Below are 19,585 nucleotides of genomic sequence, written 5' to 3' on the forward strand. Positions count from 1 at the left end.
CAAGAATACACAAAAAAGGGGGCGTGGTCTTGTTGCTCTCCCACGTGGAGAAGAGGAAGTGTTGCGTTTGTAGTGTGTTTGTCGCCATGTCGTCGAGACGCTGTTATTTTCATCCCGGAGTCAAATCACCTTTGTTTGGCCTTCAGGGACGCTGTACTTTGAGCACATGCATCTCCCCGTTATGGTAAGAGGCGTGACCTTTCCGGGCCATGTGCGCTAAGCTGCTGTCGAATCACAACACGGGAACCGCTGGCACAATCAGAACTCGTTACGTATTTCTAAAGGAGGGACTTCATAGAACAGGGAAATCATCAAGTCGTTTTTAGGACAGTGAAAACAGCGGTATACAGATAAGTAAATTGTGTGAAAAATACTGTTTTTTTTTACACGCGAAACATGAACACGTTATATTGCACACTGTAAACACAATCAAAGCTTCAAAAAATCAGGAAAAATGGGACCTTAAAAGGTATAGCTTTGAAAGCATAAGATCCCACCCTCCATTAAGAGCACTCTCCTAAGCCATGCCTCCTTCAAAATACAGGAATGCGTCACGAGAGACGGCATAAATAATTTTCATAAACGCTTGTCTTCATGTACAGTAGGACTGCACGATTATGACAAAAAAAGTATAAATTATTCCCTTGGATGTTTGAAGCTCATCCTGGACTTGCTGTCATAGTAACAGGTCCGTAAACTTAAACCTGCTTAGAAGCAGGCTTATTTCATGTTCAGGATTAGATAGCATCTTTTTAATTGGCGTTAATACTTAAAATCTACCCCAACCATTGCTACTCTAGAGTTCCATACTGAACCAGGGGCAATAATAATATAAAAATATATTTGAAAATATTATTATAATGTTGTGGAGACCATAATACTATAGACACAGTCAGTTTAACTGATTGAGAGATTTATTTGTGAATAAATCTTTGTAATAATTAGTTTGTAATTTCATTGACATTTTACAGATACAGAGTGGTGACAGATATTATGAGAGTGGCTTGATGCAGCGCAGGAGATGCAGATCATTAATTCACGTAACAAATCTGCTTCAAAGATAAAATTAAATGAATTGCTAATTACAACATTGAAATAAAAATGTAAAGGCTGTACAAATACTAGAAATTGTTCATTTAAATAATTGCACAGTGCACATTTAATTTATCATAACTTATGTTGTTTTGGTCGCTTGTATGATGTCACTAAAGTTTAAAGCCACTAGGTTTCGAGTATCGATGCATCTGCCCTCTTCAGGCAACACGAGAACCTACAGTAATCTCAGGGTGCTTTCACACTTGGTTGTGTTGCCTGGACCGAACCCGAGTTCGATTGCTCCCCCCTCCCCCTGCCCCCACTGGACTGTGTTCATATTATATTATTTGGATCCGAACCGGGGTGCGTTTGCGTCTTTAAAGCAGCAGCTGTTTACCCGGTTGCTTAGTAACGACAGCGAGCGTGAAGGCGGCAAAATGCATAGTGTTGCTCAACTCACTTTTATGTTTGTCTTTTAACTATTGGTTTTGTTTCTAAAGCTTCAGTACGTAATGGCACTTGCGTCTATATGCCGCAAATGTACTGCAATGCTCTAAAGAATGCTGAAGACGAGCAGAAATGAGGTTTACAGCTCTCTGCTTGCAGTATGTCAGTCACGCTCGTCAGGAAATTGAGTGAAACACACATTTTTATCAAATCATACGTCATTAATAGCGGTTCACTTCTGTGATTTGGTACGATTGTGTTCACATCAGCAGCGAACCGTACCGGAGTTCACATGAACCGTACCCCAGACCACCCTTTTTAAGCGGACTCTGGTACGGTTCGCGGGTGCGCACCCGAGTTCGGAAGACCATGTTCACATCATCCAAACGTACCGAACTCTGACGTCAATCGAACCCGGGTGCGCACCAAAACTGCTAGTGTGAAAGCACCCTCAGACACTTTAAAGGATTAGCTCACCTTAAAATGAATATTTCCTGATAATATACTCGCCCCCATCTCATCCAAGATGTTCGTGCCTTTCTTTCTTCAGTCAAAAATAAATTATTATTCTTCACATAATGGACTTCAATGGCAACCAAAATGTTGATGGTCCAAATCAATGCCGTTTCAGAGGGCTTCCGAGGCTCTGCACGATCCCAGCTGAGGAATTGGGTCTTATCTAGTGAAACCATCGTCATTTTCAAGAAAAAATGAACATTTATATACTTTTTAACCTAAATTGCTGTCTTGCGCTGCTCTGCGACGTGCCATGGATGGTGCAATAACGTCGGAAAAGTCACACTAGACGTAGGCGGGAGTACCTTTTTAATCCAGATATTTGAATCCAATCAGCAAATTTGTTTGAAGAACAAAATTAGCCAGAGTTCAGTTATCACGATTAGAAGATCTGGGATCTGTCAAATCATCTCAGATGTATTAAGGGAGGAACGAAGAACAAGCCCCAGGTTTTTGAAGCAACTGAATGCCATATTTTTATTAGAGCCCAACCGATATATCGGCGGGCCGATATTATCGGCCGATATTAGGCATTTTCCAAACTATCGGTATCTGCATTTATGATGGCCGATAAATGAATTTAAAAAATCAACCACATTATGAGTGTTGGCGTTTCATAGTTTGTCCACCAGAGGGCACTCTACAACGTGCTGGCTGGCAACACCAGCTGAGTCATGCTGTGCGTCGCGAACATTCACAACACAACGGAGATCATCCGTGAAGTGCATGGTAAGCTGGCACGAGACATATACATTGCTTCAATAACATTGAAAAGAACATCCCCATCAGTTCTCTTAACTCAAATAAGCATGACAAAATTCGTGACTGCCAAGTCCAGTTTTGCGGTTACGTGTAAGCGTAACGGAATTAGCTAGTAAGTTATAGCGTGACAGTTTCACAGCATGAGACGTATCATCTCTCCCCTGCCCATTATTTTGAAAAGGTATGTTTTACAATATTTTGCAGTATGACGTTGTCCATTTCTAAATTATGTCTTATCATAGACTTTAGCTAACCACAAAGCTAGCTAATGCCATGGCTATCAGTGGGAGACCGCTAACATTAATGCGCTTGGGAATCACAACAAACCTATTCTGCCTAAATAAAGTAATGATTACTGTATTTATATAACTAGTATATTTGTAGTTCCAGTCCCTGCATTGTAAGTTAGGCACACGAGTGAACGAAAGTGCGTTGCAGCATTGTCACATAATGGATTTACTGCATTTTAGAAGGCAGGCAGCTTATATACTATAGCCTATATTTTGCTGTTATTTATCAGAACTTAACTGAACTTCCAATCTTTCTCAAAGTTATATTTATGAAGCTTACCACGTCTTAATACTGGTATCTACTGGACTTTAAGTTTCACAGCTTAAGTTTGTATTTTTAATACATTTTATTTATCACAATTTGAATACATTTTTGTTTCTCTGTTCCGTTGTGACAATAAAACAAACAAGTTTATTTTTAAACTGCATTATCATTTTATTTTAGAGATTCATGAATAACTACAAATAACTAATGTAAGGGAACGTTTTTTTACGCGTTTCTGTTTATGTATATATAAATATATCGGCCGATATATCGGAATATCAGATTTTTAAATCACCAAATATTTTTATCGGTATCTGCCTTAAAAATCCTTTATCGGTCGGGCTCTAATTTTTATATGAAAATAAACAAGCTGAAAACAGGGGTCCGTTCTTCGTACGTCGCTAACTCAGTTAGCTGGATTTGATTGTTGACTATTTGGCATGATCTTGGATTGTTTGGTTCTTCAACGCTCATTCTGGACTTGCTGTCATAGCAACAGGTCCCTTAAACTTGGCTTATTTCATGTAAACAGGATTAGATTGCATCTTTTTAAGTGGTGTTGATACTTCAAATTTGTCCCAGTCACTGATATTTTATAACGAGTTTCTTACTGAGCCAGGGGCAATAATAATTTTATATAAAAACAATAATATAAAAATGTATTTGAAAATATTTGGTTGTGTATAATAATATAGACACAACCACTTGATTAAAAGATTTATTTGTGATGGAATATTTACTTTATAATTTTATTGGAGGTTTACACACGTTGTACAGTTAATCTGAGCTGTGCATTAATTTGAGTGATAAAAGATATTATGGGATGGCTTGATGCAGCGCAGGAGATGCAGATAACTTGATCTTGACCCTTAAGAAACTTTAATACTGTCACGTAACAAATCTGCTTCGAATTTAATTAAAAATTAAATTACAACATTGAGATAAAAATGTAAAAGGTGTACAAATACTATAAAATAGTTTATTAATTAACTGCGTGAAGGCGCTGAGCTGTATAATGTCTGCATAATCCAAGATTATAATGTTATATTCCTGCTGCGCTGCCGTCTGCGTTTTAATGTTAATCAAACAACAAAAGACCAAAAAAAAATTCTCACTACTCTTGTCTAAATTACTTTTGTAACTTTCATAAGGATTCATTTCCGCGATGCGGACAATGCAGATGGAATCCAGTCATAAAACATAATTTACTGATATTTGGCCTTTAACATGCACACCTGCAAGTAAAATCTAAGAATTTATTAGCCAATGGCTAATGATAGACATTTAGTCGCCCAGAGTGAAAATTTAGTTGCAAATGCGAGCAATTTACTTGCATTGTAGAGGGTTGTGTGGGGAAAAACCACAGACCTGGTAACCCTGGCTTGGGTCAAATTGAGCTATTTTTTTAACTGTTAATACATTATTTCCGTGTTAACTTTGACAGTCCTAACACAAGAAATTTTCTTCACACACCGTATGAGTTACAGTCTGACACATTTTTCTGCCCCTTTTTAATTTACAGGATATAATCGGCCCTAATCATCGGCTGTTTTTAAACAATCGGCCAATGGTTGATAGTGAAAATAATTAAGTAGTAAATGGTGGAAATGTCTCAATGAAAATTGTTTTAGTGAACCCAGATGCCGTAAATTGTGACAATTGTTTACATGGACTATGACTCTAAAGGAGATTAAGTCTTGAGTTTTCACTGCATTTTACAACCCACTATCTGTTGCAGTTTCTGATTGTTGTGCAAGATTGTGTTAATAAACTGCTAGCCTGTGACAACTCAACTATTTGTATGATGGTAGCCACAAGTCTATGCTACGTTGGCAACATTACAGAAAGTTTTGAGAAATCTCCCTCAATTATTCAGCCAATGTAGAGGGGGCATCATTATCCTAAAGTGGATTATGTTGGATAAAACACGGGAACTAGAGATGTAAACGGTTAATCGATTATCGATTAATTGTCGACAAGAATTTGCTCAATTAAATTAATTGTTAATTGAACATTGCGAATGTGACAAGATTCTTGCGGGCGGCGAGAGACCCGACACAAACTTGAGGCGGCAAAAAAGAAACCAAACAGTGCGTTGGCAGGGCAGGAGCAGTGCGTATGGAGAGCAGGAGCCGCGCGCGCGCCCGTCCGTTCTGCATTCACACTGGCAGCGTTTGTCTCGTGCAGCTGAACCGCGGCTCGTGTATTGCAAATACAGACTATTGTCCATTATAACACATTTTCCGGTCTTCTCCTCCGACCCCTGTCTGTCTCGTGCTTTGATTTATGATGGGCAGCATATATCTGCTGCAAATGCGACCATGTTCCCCTCTGTCTCATCCACACATGCATATAACATGTTGTATATAAGTAGTTCACATGATAAATGTCACATTAAAGTGAATATATGCTTCTAGTTTTAATCATGTAAACAGGCTTTTGAAGTGTGGGCAAAAACTTCTGGCAGTGTTGTGTTTTAGTGTATTTTATTTTTTCACCGCGCTGGCTGTCATATGGTGATCATGAAACACACGGGACACTTCACTACATGGTCAAAAATTTTATTTTCCATGTTAATCAGGTCAGTTTTGATCAAGAGCAATCCACTGTGGCTAATTCAGCGTGAGCTGCGCAGCAAAAATAGCCTCGGTGCCGAAACGATCGCGGCACTGCTGCTTCTGCGCTGCCGCGCCGCCTATGCGTGCGGTGTGAATGCTCTAATCTGATAACATGGGCACCGAAAAAAATATGCGCTGCTAACACCGTGCTAACGCGCGCAGTGTGAAACCGCAGGCCAGTAATTTACCAGATAGATTATTATATGTAGGCTTAATATAGTGTAGGCTGAGCCTACCCATATAGATTTTTATTTAAAATGTATTTTAGGTGAGCAAGTGCACAATTATTTTTTATGTTTTTTAATTTTCTGTGCATAATTTATTTTGTTAAACTACATAAATGCCATTATCTGTACCGTATCCCAACTGTTACAATAAAACATCAATTGAGCAATATAAAATGCACTTTTATTCAGTATATAAGCAATATTTTGCTTTTTATGTTAAAGACACTATTGATACCTTGAGAAATGTACATTCTCAGGAAAATAGCCGCTTACCAGTTAATCGATCGATAAGGTCAATCAACTATCGATTAATGAATTAATCGATAATTTGCATCCCTAACGGGAACCATGAATCTATATGGAACTGCTTTGTGTTCAAGCAAACCATGTTGAAAACGTAATTTCTCGAATACGGTTTTATTTAGATTATTGGCCTTCAGAGTGTGTAAAATTAGGTCAGTTTCGAATCTTTTTTTTGGTAAGGTCCATATATATATATATATATATTAGGGCTGGGCGATATGACGATATTATGGCATATCGACGATGTCTCGCAAATATCTCGATGTCGATAACAGTCAGTGTTATCAGACGATAATTCACAGTATCATAAAAATGACGACTGATAAACTCACAGGACATTGCGTTGCCAAATACATTATAAATAGCTTAGTAGTTACCATACACTTACCTTTTTAGTGTTTTTGATGCATAGCTACAGTAGCCTATATGTGTTAAAGCAAAACATTGAAGTATATGGATAAGATGTTGGTTGTGGTTGTGCGCAAAGAGAAGCACGTTACAAATTAACGAGACATAGGTTGGCTTGACTAAATGTTTTAAACAGCTCTAAAAATATTATTGGCTATTAAATTATAAATAGAATAGCCTATTAATAATACAAATATTAATCAAACATGTAAACCTGGAACATTTAACCTGGAACATTTAAAATACTAACGCTAAAAATAAAACGAGAGAGCGAAACCTTTGAAAAAAAAATATATATATTCAGGACACAATGCGAACGATATTCAATCATTTAGACAAATTGCTTTTATCAGTAACATATTCAAAACGTTTTTAAAAAAAATCAAAATATGGGTAAACAAACATCACCTTAAAATAACTTTATGCAGGTGATCTGTAAAACACCGTAAATGTGGTTTACCCAGCATGTCTTAACAGTTGCATATGAAAATCATAAATGCATTTTTTATCAGTAAAATCTTCAAAAAACTAAATCATCATTCAAAATTAAAACAATTGATTTTTTTTTTATTAGACACCTTAATAATAAAATATAATCCAAACACAACGTTATTTAATTGTCTTAGCAGTTGCCATGCATTTTTAAAAAAATCATTAAAATCATCAAAAATCTAAATTATCATTCAAAATTAAAACAAATGTTTTCATTTTTTAAAAATACATTAGGCTAGTTCTCAGAAATAAAATATAATCTAAACACCACGTTATTTAATTGAACCTATGCATTTATAAAACATTAACGCAACAATCTAATGCAGGTTTCTAGACACAAAATTTTGCATGATTTTGCTTAGAAAGCCCTTCTTTAATGTGAATTTCGTTTTGTATAAATTGTAATCTTAATTTTAATCAACGTTTAATCAGATAATTGCCTGGATTTAATAAATAAGAAGCAAATTGTCTATAGCAGACAATAATTGCGGGAGCGATCACATGCTTTGCGCATGAACTTGAGCGTGTCTCAAATAAACCCAAACTCAGCAGCTACTTGTCTCACAAACATGAGAAATATGTGTATATAAAGCTTGAAATGTCCACTTTTAAACGTAACGAAAATAGTCCAGCAATGCGCAGTGTTCAATAGTGGCAACGATATGCGTCCGTTCATTCACTCTTGTCAAAGACGCATCCGTTTACAAACCAATCAATGTCCCACATAGATGAAGACGAGTGGACGCAAGTGTGTCATGTTAAGTTCTTCGCTCGAATAATTGCAATGTGAAACCAAACCAAAACTAACCGAATGTATAAAATGTATCAAAACATGAACTTCGGTTCGGACCTTGGTGCGGACTTTCAGGTGTGAAAACGCCCTACACTCTCCAAGAGCTATCTGCCAAATAATCTGCTGTGTGGCTCTCAGGCACATAAATCGTTCCGAGGCAGTTTGATTGTAGTACCCAGTTTTTGTCTATGTAATGAGCAGTAATTGACATGTAAGGTGTCATCGTATTGCTGCTCGACCACATATCCGTCGTAAGAGCGACGTAATCCGCGCTACTGATGTTAGTCATAAGCTCAGTTTTCTCTGTATTATACAGCTCTGGAATAGCTGTTCTTGAGAAATAATTCCGACTGGGTACTTCATACTGCCGGTCAAAAGTTTGAAGCATGGACCGGAATTCTGCCTGGTCCACAAGACTAAGAGGCATCATATCTTTAACCAGAAAACGGGTCACAGCTAGAGTGCACTGTCTCCATTTTAAACTGGATTTATCGTACTTCTTTCCACAAGCGAACGCAGAAGCAATCTGAGTTAAACTAGAACTTTTCCCGCTTTGAGAAGCGGCTGCAGAGCGGGGCTCAAATGAGGCCGCTACACTGGATGGTGTAGCCTATGTGGATATGGCAGCGGAGATTAGTGGGCTGCGCATCTTTAACCTTTACTTTTTTTTTTGCACAGCCTGCAGATAGCCTCTGTTGGATCCGCTGGTTCTCCATTTGCATTTGGTTTTAAATCCATAATACTGCCAAATTACCGGTGTGCATCTTTTCTTTGATATTAAGCCGTTGTCCTCCATTTTATGCCTGGAAAATTTTGACACAGACATGAGCAATGGCGCGCGTGGGCGAGGTCAGTGCGGAGTAGACGATATTATCAGATATCGCGATATTTTTGAAGGCGATTATCCCCCCCAAAAAATTCACATATCGCCCAGCCCTAATATATATTACACATTTTACACTTGGGGCAGTTTTTACGTCTCTAGGTCATAGGGAAGGTTTTCTTTAGGTATCATTATTAATAGTGGTGTCAACAATAATCGATTCGGCAATGCGGGTCATGCACGATTCAGCATCGATGCGGCTAAGTGACATAATCGATTATGTCATCGTTTATTTTCTGGCCTTGAGTTGGACAATAAAGTTGTGAAGTTTCAATTACTTCCGGGGTCATAACAACAACAATCAAGATGGCTGAGGCGGAGGGAGATTACTGATGAATTAAAACACTCATGTTCACTGCTGCAAAAAGTTGGCTGTTATTATTGCTCTATTTAATTTCAAATGGTTCTAAAGCAGAGAAGAGAAACATTTCTCATTCAAAGCACTGAAAGCAGTGATTTATGTTTTCTTTTTCAGGTTTGAAAATGCCATATCCAATACCCTGTACCATTCAATTTTATTTTATTTAATGACATTTATGTCAAAGATACAGGAGAGTGATAATACACACATAGCAGCCAATAAAATCTGTTGTTCAATATCTGACTGCTTGTATTGCCTCATGACTGATTAAAAATTTGCCTTGTTGTGTGCAGTAGAATTTTGATGCATCGCAATGCATCGTAGAATCGAATTGAATCGAATCGTTACCTGGTGAATCGTAATCGAATCGAATTGTGAGGGCAGTGCCAATGCACACCCCTAATTATTAAGCTGAAATATTAAATAAAATGTTGCTTTAAATTGTGCAGAGTTGTGTAGAATGAAGATGTTGGGGGGTTTTTGCATGGTTTTTAATACCTGTTATTGTTTTGATTTCAGTGCCAGAACATATCAAGTCCAGTTTCAGCCAGCCTCAGTCTGCCAATTAGAACAGCAGCACCTCCACTGTAACCTGCGCCATCAGCAATGCCAAGAGGGCCCCAGCCAGCGGCCAGCCCCAAGCCCTGCCTCGGTACCCGCTCTGTGAAGTTCCGCCGCATCTCTGTCAGCACAAACAGAAACAGCTGTTGAAGCGTGGGCAATCCCTCGCGGTCCTTGCTGCCACCCTGGGAACTCAAGTGCAGCTCAACTCTAGCCAGCCAGGGGAGCTTACAACTGAGAGGTCTGTCCTACTCTGCGCCCAAAGCCACCTCTCAGGTACTAGTGTTGCACAAAATGACCTTGTCGATTACGGATCAGCCAGGTGCGCTGATATGTATTTTTAAAGTTAGCCATTGGTGATAGGCAAAGGCATTTCAGGCTACAAAAAACATGTTGGTTAAGTTTACAAGGACATATTTTTTTCAACTAAAAACTTAAATGTATCTGAATGTTTTGTTTCTTTTGTATTTTAGTAGTCACGTCGATAAATTGGCTAATATTTCACATTTTCTGATTGTAAGCATTGTCTAAAATGTCTGTTGCAAAATGAGAGCCTTGCCAAAACTTTCAAAAATAATTTGTTCCAAGTATTTTGTTTTTTTTGTGATACAAGTATTGTTCTAGATACTGGCATGTGCATCTGCCACTGAAAAAAACCCACATTCATTAAGCACTTATTTAAAATCCAGTTCAGTAGTCAAGCTAATGTATTCACCTGTAAATAGTAGCAGTGATGAATTGGAATCGTTGTTGGTGATTTGCTGTAGAAATAACCAATAATATGTTACATTGTCTTAGTGTGTGACCTCTTAAATGGTGTTGTGACCTATTTTGCAGCTAAATTTAACTGTTTTTCCTCACTGTTTTGCTCTTTGTTTCGTAGGCATGGCTCCCATTCGGGATTCTGTCAGCCACTCCCCTAACCAAACAGGTGACTCACTATTTCTTTTTCCTCACCATGTGCTGTTGTTTACCATTTTTGTTTAGTGTGTGTGTGTGTGTGTGTGTTTAGTCCAAAAGTCACCTGAAGACCTGTTCATCAGTTTGTGTTTAGGTAGATGGCAAGTTGTTGTCAGTATCTCTGTGTTACATGCTTAAGGGTTTCGATGAGTAGCTTTGATTCTCTAAATTTAGCCGTTTGCTCTAGAACTTCTAGTAAGAATTATGTTTTGGCTTAAGTAGACTGACTTTCCTTGTTCCTTGCCAAATCTGTGATTTTTCTTGTGTTATATAAGACCAGACCAGTAGTGCTGCCAACTGTTTCAAAGTGCTCACTTTTCTGAATTGGTTCTTGCATTGGAAGTCAGAGATTGTACACCGGGCCCATGTCTCCTTAAAGGGATAGTTTGTCCAAAAATATTAATGGCTGTCATCATTTACTCACCTTGTGGTTCCGAACTTGCATGACTTTCTTCTTTTTTTTATATATATATATTAGGGGTGTAACGGTTCGCGTATTCGTACCGAACGGTTCACGGGGTGAGTTCCAAATGGAATCAGTATTCCCTATTTGATCATCTCTATGTGAGCAGGACACGGGAATCAGTATTCCCTATTTGATCATCTCTATGTGAGCAGGACACGGGAATCAGTATTCCCTATTTGATCATCCCTATGTGAGCAGGACACGCGTGTGCCGTATGTAGCAGTTTGGAATGCACTTGGCAAAGGGAGCGGCGTAATTTCCTCATTATCTTCAGCTGGGATGTTCCCGTGACAACGCAGCGCCAGCATAAATAAATATACAATTCATATTTTTAAGAGTTATATTACTTTTTATATACAGTATTACAAAGCATATTTTTATAAACATTTTAAAATAAAAAATGTTTATTTTTATTTGCAACAGTTAGGCTAAAAAAAAGAAAATGATGCAGATAAAACTGCGACATCTGCTGCAGTGTTGCCAAGTTCATACATGTCCGCAGGTTGAAGCGACCCCAATTGTGTGATATTTAGCACCGGGAATGCGTATTTCAGCAGGAAACCCTGCCAAAAAGACATATATTTTACCCCCCATAAGAGATTTTTACCAAAAAACCCCACTGAAATGAGACTGGGCTTGTTTTGGGCTAGTTTTGAGTAGCGATTGGGCGGGTTTTGTTGTGAATATCTGGCAACCCTGATCTGCTGACGGACACTGTGCTGCGTTGTCTCCGGAACATCCCAGCTGAAGATAATGAGGAAATTACGCCGCTCCCTTTGCCAAGTGCATTCCAAACTGCTACATACGGTACACGTGTGTCCTGCTCACATAGGGATGATCAAATAGGGAATACTGATTCCATTTGGAACTCACCCCGTGAACCGTTCGGTACGAATACACGAACCGTTACACCCCTAATATATATATATATATATATCTCCTTTTGTGTTCAACAGAAGTAAGTCATACAGGTTTGGAAAGACATGAGGGCGAGTGGATGATTGCGGAATAAATGTAGTTCTATCCCGTTAACTTGTAGAATCTTCTTAGTTACATCTCTTTTTGTCTCCTCTGGAGAGATGAAATATGAGATTGAAATGTAATGTAACTGTAATTTTCCTTTACCCCAGTGACCTTCAGCAGAACCTCCCATTTTACTGAGTCACTCTTTAACAAACAGTTTACTTGATACCAGCAATGAGACTGTCTGTGCTGCTTTGTCTTCCCATATCTGTTGTTAACACAGCCGGGGAGAAGGATCTCAGACTTGGCAAGAGAACAGTGCTCAAGGAAGCTTGGCAGCCATCTTGCAGAAAAAATATGAAAGCAAGAGCAAGCTACCAGAAAATGCTTATTTCAAGGAACACAGCAGTTGTGCTATTGTTAGAGTTTAGTGCCACCACGCTTGCAGCATCCAAGCAAAATGAGCAAACTTGCAGAGACACTTCACACTTAGTGTCTTTCCCTTCTTTTCCATCCTGGCTTGCAGCATGATCATGCTGCTGCTACAAAATGGTGGCAGCTCTACTACGGTTTCAGTCTGGCTTGAGTGAGACACCTCTCAGCAGGACAGAGACAGGGCTTATGGGCAGTTAGCCATTGTCGTATAATCCATTAATGGGCAAATTGTTTTGTACAAAGTATACCAAATGTTACTTTTTCCCAACACATTATTTATGTACTGCATTTGGCTTTTGTGTATTACAGTTAATAATAAAATAAGGATATTTTAATTTGTATGGAACCAGTTCAAGGAATGATATTTAAACAAAAACAACATCAAGTTTAATTGTTCTAAACAGAAATGCTTGAAATGACCATTAACCGTTCAAGTATTTACGATAAATGGCAGGTTATATAATGGCACAGTGTTTTGAAACCAGCAAAAAATGCAGGTTAGAACCGCTACTATGCAAGAATAAATGCATAAAAAAAAACACACATTGTCAATGTTAGTATTCTGGCTTTGTGTTGTGACTTGCGTGTCATTATTATATTAACATTTTGTTTTGAGGTTTATCAGTCATTGACGACCACATCTGAGGTAGCAAGTTCAGCATTACATTTTCATCAACTTACTGGTTACAAAGGTTATTGTTGCTATGTGTGCACAGTTTTTTCTGTTTTTTTATTTTGCCAAAATCGTGAGTTATAAAAGATGAAGTGCTATGCACAGGCTGTATTGGCTATGATAAGAGGACAAATACCAAACTGACACTCTACTCGGCTCCTAAAATATATAAAACATTAGCCTTTAAAAACATCGCCTAATGTCTAAATTCTCCCAATTAACTTTTTTTTGGAACCTTATGTTTTAAGTCACTAAATTCTGTTTTTAGTCCTTACTAAACGATAGGGATGGGCAACAGTGGTCGAGTAATCGAGTACTCAAACGTGACAGCGATCATCGATCATGAGAACGATGATCGCCCTGAAAAAAAAATATTTGTCTCTTTTTTTATTGGTTATTGCGTCGTTTTGCGCGGTACCGGAGGTCTGATTGGTTAGCGTTATACAGCACGCCTCCTGACCGCGGCGAAGTGAAACTGAAGCGTGCACTGCAGTGATGTCTGGAATCACTGTGATCATTGAATGTTTAGTGCAAGATGTGCAGCGCCAATCTGTCATAGCCTACATAGCATTATAATGAGAACACGATGGAAATTAGAATGCTGTAAATTCTCTGTGCTTAGTTCCCCGTGTATCAGCTGATCCACAGAGAAACTAGCGAGAAGCGCGTGAAGTTCATGTGCGCATTCGCGTCCTTTCCTGCAGATGCACGTTGTAAGATTACTTTTATGTTGTCTATCTGATTAATCTAATATAAGAAGCGTTTGGTTGAGCTTAATAAGCTAGCAAAGCGCTGCCGTAATACCGGCTGTTGTTCATTCTCTTCAGTTTCAGCTCAAATGCATATTTCATGCTCCACATGATGGTTTAGAGACAGTCATATTCTTTTTAGATAGGCTATTTCTTTCTCAGAATCATTGATATTAGTAATGCAGCAGTGCTATACTGTTCTCGTATTTTTTAACAGTAGACTAGTTTATTTAAAGTTGTTTTTCGTTATGAGTTCGAAAACGCGCAGTGATGTCTGTAAACACTTCGATCATGAATAATAAAATGAAGTGCATGATGTGCAGAGTCAATCTGTCAAAGCATTATAATGAGAACAGGATTTTAATAAAATGTTGTTTCTGTGTGCTTTCGTTGTCCGTGTACCAGCGTTGTTAAGGGAAGAGCGCATTCAAAATGTTCTGTTTCAAACCATAGCCTGTAAAATCTAGCGCGCTGAAGTTCACGTGCGCATTCACGTCATTTTGTGTTGATTTATGTCGTAATATGTTAATAATAATCTTCATATTAATATTGATATAGGGTGCGTTTGGTTGAGTTTATTAACCAGCTAGCAAGCTCTGCAGGGTGGTGTGATTTCACAGTCTCAGCTCAAAGGCAATGCTCGATATTACTGAATTGGTTATTTGAGACGGTCATTTTATAAAGATGTTTCTTTTTCAAAGACATTTATGCATCATAATCTAGCAGTTATTTTTTGTTTTATATGTTCATGTTTTCATATACCTGTTTTCATGTCACGTTTGTATTTGTCAACAACCTTTTTCATAACAGTTTTCATTATCTCAATGACGGACATGCCCCGCCCCCTGCACATGCCCCGCCCCCGAGTACTCAAGTACTCGTTTTTGAAACCTATCGATGATCGAAATGAGAAATTGACAAAAATGCCCATCCCTACTAAACGAAACAGACTGTGTCCAGATTTTTTCTCTCTGAAATGATTTAACCTTTTATCTGTGTTCACAGGTTTGGAACACGCTGGTCTGGAACCTCAGTATGAAAGTTCACCGTGGAGCTCTGGATCACCTTGCAGCGACTCAAACAGCAACTGGGGAAAAGTAATTGTAGATAAGGGACCCTGGCCCTCCATCACTGGTAGTGATCCAGAGTTAGCCTCAGAATGTATGGATGCTGACTCTGCATCCAGCTCTGGGTCGGAAAAAAATCTTAGTATGATGCCATCTGGGAGCCCTGGTGGTGACAACAATGGCAATAGACAAGGTCCTCATTTCATGGTTGCAAATGGCAGCAATAATGTGGGTAATGGGAGTGTTAAGGGTCCTTGGGGTGTATCCAAGGGCTCAATGCTAAGCACATGTCAAGGCTCCGGGGATGGCCCCAGTGGCAAGCTGGCAGAAATCAGCCATGGCAAAATAAATGCATGGGGTACCCAAGGTTCCTCAACCAATGTAGGTATAAATCCAAGCACTTTGAACCCAAATGCCAACCATGGTGCCTGGCCCGTTCTTCAGAACACTGGGCCCAATCCCCACGGGCCGGTGGGGAACGGAAATGGTGGCACCAACACTCAACAAAGCACCATAGGTCAGACACCCAGTATGCAGAGTATCAACTCTAAGATGTCCTGGGGATGCCTGCAGGAAAATATGTCAGAAGCTGAAGTCAATGGTACAAACAAGGTTCCAAGTGGGCAGCCTCAAAACCTTAACACTGAATTTAATGGACCAAATAACACTACTAACACGATGACCTCTAGTTTACCAAACTCTACAGGTTCAATGCAGATGAATGAACAGCCCCCAGGGCACCGAGCTTGGCCTATGAGTACAGGGGGCTCCCCTCAGCTCCCTATTTCTCCAGTCTCTAATGGCACTTCCATTTCTCAACACGGCAACAGTGAGGGAATCAACAGCGTGTCTTATGGTACAGCATGGGGCCTTCCTCCCAGCACTAATTACTCTGGAGACAAATGTCCCATCCCTAAAGGCCAAGCTGTGGGCGACACTGTGAATGCAACTCTAATGCAGTCTGGAGCCAATGGCTCCTCTATGAGTGCTGCTTTAAAGAATAATAATAATAATAACGGGATGGGCGGTCGTGGAGGAGGTTGGGACTCGGCCCCTGCTACCTCACAAAGTATGTCTTGGGGAGCAGGTAATGGTGTGGGCCCAGCTGGGATCCCTCGCCCCTGGGGGAGTGCCTCCTCTTCTTCTTCCTCTTCCTCATCCTCTTCAAACACTGGCACTAAGGTCTCAAACGGGGAGTGGAACACTTTGCCCAGCAACAGTCAGCATTCCAATGATAGCACAAATGGAATCAGGAAGGGAACTAATGGATGGAAGTCATTGGAGGATGATGCTCTTGGTATAGGGAGCTCCGGTCAAGCGTTGCAAGGCAGCACATGGAACAAGTCTACAGGCAGTGAAGGTAGTGGAGAAAGCTCTGGAGGTCGAAGTGAGAGAGATGGGCAGCGTGGTGGCAGCCGAAGGAGGGGTAATCAGCAGGGGATGATCACTGCGGCTCTCTCTAAAATTGACGTGGACCCCAGGGTGCTGTCCAACACTGGGTGGGGACAAACTCCAGTCCGCCAGAACACCGCCTGGAATGTTACAAGCTCCGATAAAAAGAAAGGAAATGAACAGACAGGCTGGGGCAGTGCCCCCCCTCAGGCATCTAACTCAGGTGGGTGGGGAGATGGACCCAGCACCAACAAAAGTAGCGATTCTTCAATGTCTGGGTGGCCTGAATCAAAACCTTCAACTGGGTGGGGAGAAACCAAAGGCCCAGTTGGGCAAAGTGGATGGGAGGATGCCCCTTCTGTTACAATGAACAAGGGCAGTTCCTCATGGAATTGCGGCAAGGATGAGAAGTCCTCTTGGAATAATGCGCCGAAGGCAAAGCAAGGATGGGGCGGAGAAGGCTCAAAGGGAAACCATTGGGGAGAGCCCCAGAAGACTGGTTCAGGTGGCTGGGACAGCGATAGTGATCGTTCTGCATCGGGCTGGAGCGAGCCTGGGCGCTGCGGGACAAGCAACACCTGGGGAGGCAGTGGAGGACCCAATACTCCTGACCAGAGTGGTCCAACCACAGGATGGGGTGACCCACCGAAGACCAACAATCAAAACCAAACCTGGGGCGAGCCAATCAAACCAAGCCACTCCAACCCTACTTGGGGCGACAACACAAAACCGAACAACTCTTCAGAATGGGGCAAGTCCCAAGATTCCAGCATGGGAACGTTCAGGAGTGGGAACACATGTCAGACTGGAGCCCCTAGTCAGAACAAGCCTACAGGATGGCTGGGGGGCCCAATCCCTGCTGCCTCCAAAGAAGAATCATCCAGTGGATGGGAAGAGCCATCCCCTGAATCCATCAGGCGCAGAATGGAGATCGATGATGGTACTTCAGCATGGGGAGATCCCAACAAGTATAACTACAGCAACGTAAATATGTGGAACAAAAACACTGCTGGAGAGCAGGATGGCATGGCTGTTTCTCAGCCCCCACAAGCCCAAAGCTCCATGGCTCCAAAGGAAGAAAGAAGTTCTCAAAAGAACTGCAGCTCAGGTGGGTGTCTTCCTTTTTGGCAGTGCATTGGCAATTATTACTCACACATTATATTTATCTTTAGTCATGTAGTCATCCCATTGGAATTTCTCTGGATGCACTTTTTCCTCCCACCCCTTTCCTCTAATACCTCCTGCACTGACAAGCTCTGAACTTATGAACGAGTGTTTGTGTGCATGTCTATATATAAATATATTCATGAAGTATATTGAAATGTATATACATTGTAGAAATGCAGCCTTTTCATTTGTTTTGCATTATTTGCTAAATGGGAATGTAAAGGTAAATGTTCAAATAGTGTTCCCACTTCATTTGAAATTGGCTGTAGATGAGCTGTGCTCAGGGAAAAATAGGCTTGGGTTACATTTCTGACCGATGGTGCAGTCATATGGCAGCAACTTGAGCAGGAGGGCACACATGAACAGGGCTATTTTTGAAGGAGGTATTCAGGGCATATGCTGGATGGTGAAAGTACAAAAACCTCAGTGGTTAAATGTAAGCTGATCCATTAGAAGGACTTCAGAGTAAACAAAACTTACATAAGCATGTTTACGCAAGGGTTGGATTTGGGTCATTGGAAAGTTTGCAAGTGCAGTCCAATGCCACTTTGGAGTTTATTTGTAAAAATTAATTGCATTGTTCCTGTTAATAGATTTCCGTTTTAAAACTATGACCTTGCCTTATGTTTTGATGCAAATAAGTTGCATAGTTATTTGCCATGTAGCTAATACACAACACTTCTGATTCTTTTTTGCTCTTACGATTGAATTTGTTTACAAAAAATAGCACTATACCTTTTAATTGTTGGCTTCACCATATGTTCCGAATAAAATTGTTTCCTAGTCTTTAATCATAGTTTTTGTTGTTTTGCTCTCTGCTCACAGGGTGGGGAGAGACATATGGTGGGCCACAAAAAATGGAGTCCTCTACCTGGGGTGAGCATGCTGCTCCACCTGTCAGTGTGGACAATGGCACGTCTGCTTGGGGAAAGCCTGTTGATGCAGGTTCCAGCTGGGAAGAACCAGGGAGCAGTAGCTGGGGCAAAGCTGCTGTAGGACAGCAATCACAGTACAAATCTGGTATGTCACATCTCCAATTGGAGCAAATAACTTTCTTTGATTTATTTTGAACCCAATGTTTGTTTGCTTCCCCCCCAGAAAAACTATGTTCAGTGATTATTCCCCCCACCCCCCTCCACTATTTAATTTTTTTCTCTTTGAATTTGTCTTTTTAGGATCTAAACCTATGCAAGACAACTGGTGTGGAGAGGAGATGTCTATGACAGGACACTGGGGGGAGGAGGAAGTGGAAGTAGAGATAGGCATGTGGAACAACAATCCATCACAGGAAATGAACCAAACTGGAAACTGGCCCTACAAGAAGATGCCTCTAAAGGTAATAATTCAGACCTGATTTAGCCTGGCAGAACTACTTAAAGAATCATTCACTGAATTTACAGTTTTGTCGCAAGGACTTAACGTGACAAAATTATGTGTACATTCTGCTTGCTTATTTATGCTTACCCTTTTCTTCCTTAGATGAACAAAGGACCCAACAAGCAAGATGATTCTCCTATGATGAATCAGTTTGTGAAACAGTTCAACAACATGTACCCTGTAAGGATTAATAGTGTGATTGCTGCAATTTCCTGTGAATCCTGTTTACACTAAATATTAGGTGACTGCAAAGGTGGCATATTAGGTAGCATGCTTACGCTTCCATGTCTCTTTACAGAGGGATTCTGCTGAAGATTCCATGAAGAGCAATAAGATGGATATGTCTGGAGGTAGGTCTCTTCACATGCTCTTCTA

The 19,585-nt window shown here is 40.2% G+C and overlaps 2 protein-coding genes across 6 annotated transcripts in view; both read left to right on the plus strand.

The window, feature by feature from the left end:
* Nucleotides 1-19,585, plus strand: part of dus1l (dihydrouridine synthase 1-like) — a 658,813-nt gene that overhangs the window by 173,783 nt on the left and 465,445 nt on the right. The gene's annotated exons all lie outside the window — the stretch shown is intronic.
* The window catches only part of LOC307135206 (trinucleotide repeat-containing gene 6A protein-like), an 87,566-nt gene that overhangs the window by 58,747 nt on the left and 9,234 nt on the right, over nucleotides 1-19,585 (plus strand). For all 4 annotated transcript variants that reach the window (XM_079831443.1, XM_079831442.1, XM_079831445.1 and 1 more), the window contains 7 exons: nucleotides 9,920-10,237; nucleotides 10,845-10,892; nucleotides 15,213-17,774; nucleotides 18,659-18,853; nucleotides 19,009-19,169; nucleotides 19,313-19,390; nucleotides 19,509-19,560. In XM_079831443.1, coding sequence (XP_079687569.1) covers nucleotides 10,847-10,892; nucleotides 15,213-17,774; nucleotides 18,659-18,853; nucleotides 19,009-19,169; nucleotides 19,313-19,390; nucleotides 19,509-19,560 — 3,094 coding nt within the window. In that variant the 5' untranslated portion in view covers nucleotides 9,920-10,237; nucleotides 10,845-10,846. The remainder of the gene's footprint in view (nucleotides 1-9,919; nucleotides 10,238-10,844; nucleotides 10,893-15,212; nucleotides 17,775-18,658; nucleotides 18,854-19,008; nucleotides 19,170-19,312; nucleotides 19,391-19,508; nucleotides 19,561-19,585) is intronic.

This window comes from Gobio gobio (assembly GCF_949357685.1).
Source record: "Gobio gobio genome assembly, chromosome: 1".
Lineage (NCBI taxonomy): Eukaryota > Metazoa > Chordata > Actinopteri > Cypriniformes > Gobionidae > Gobio > Gobio gobio.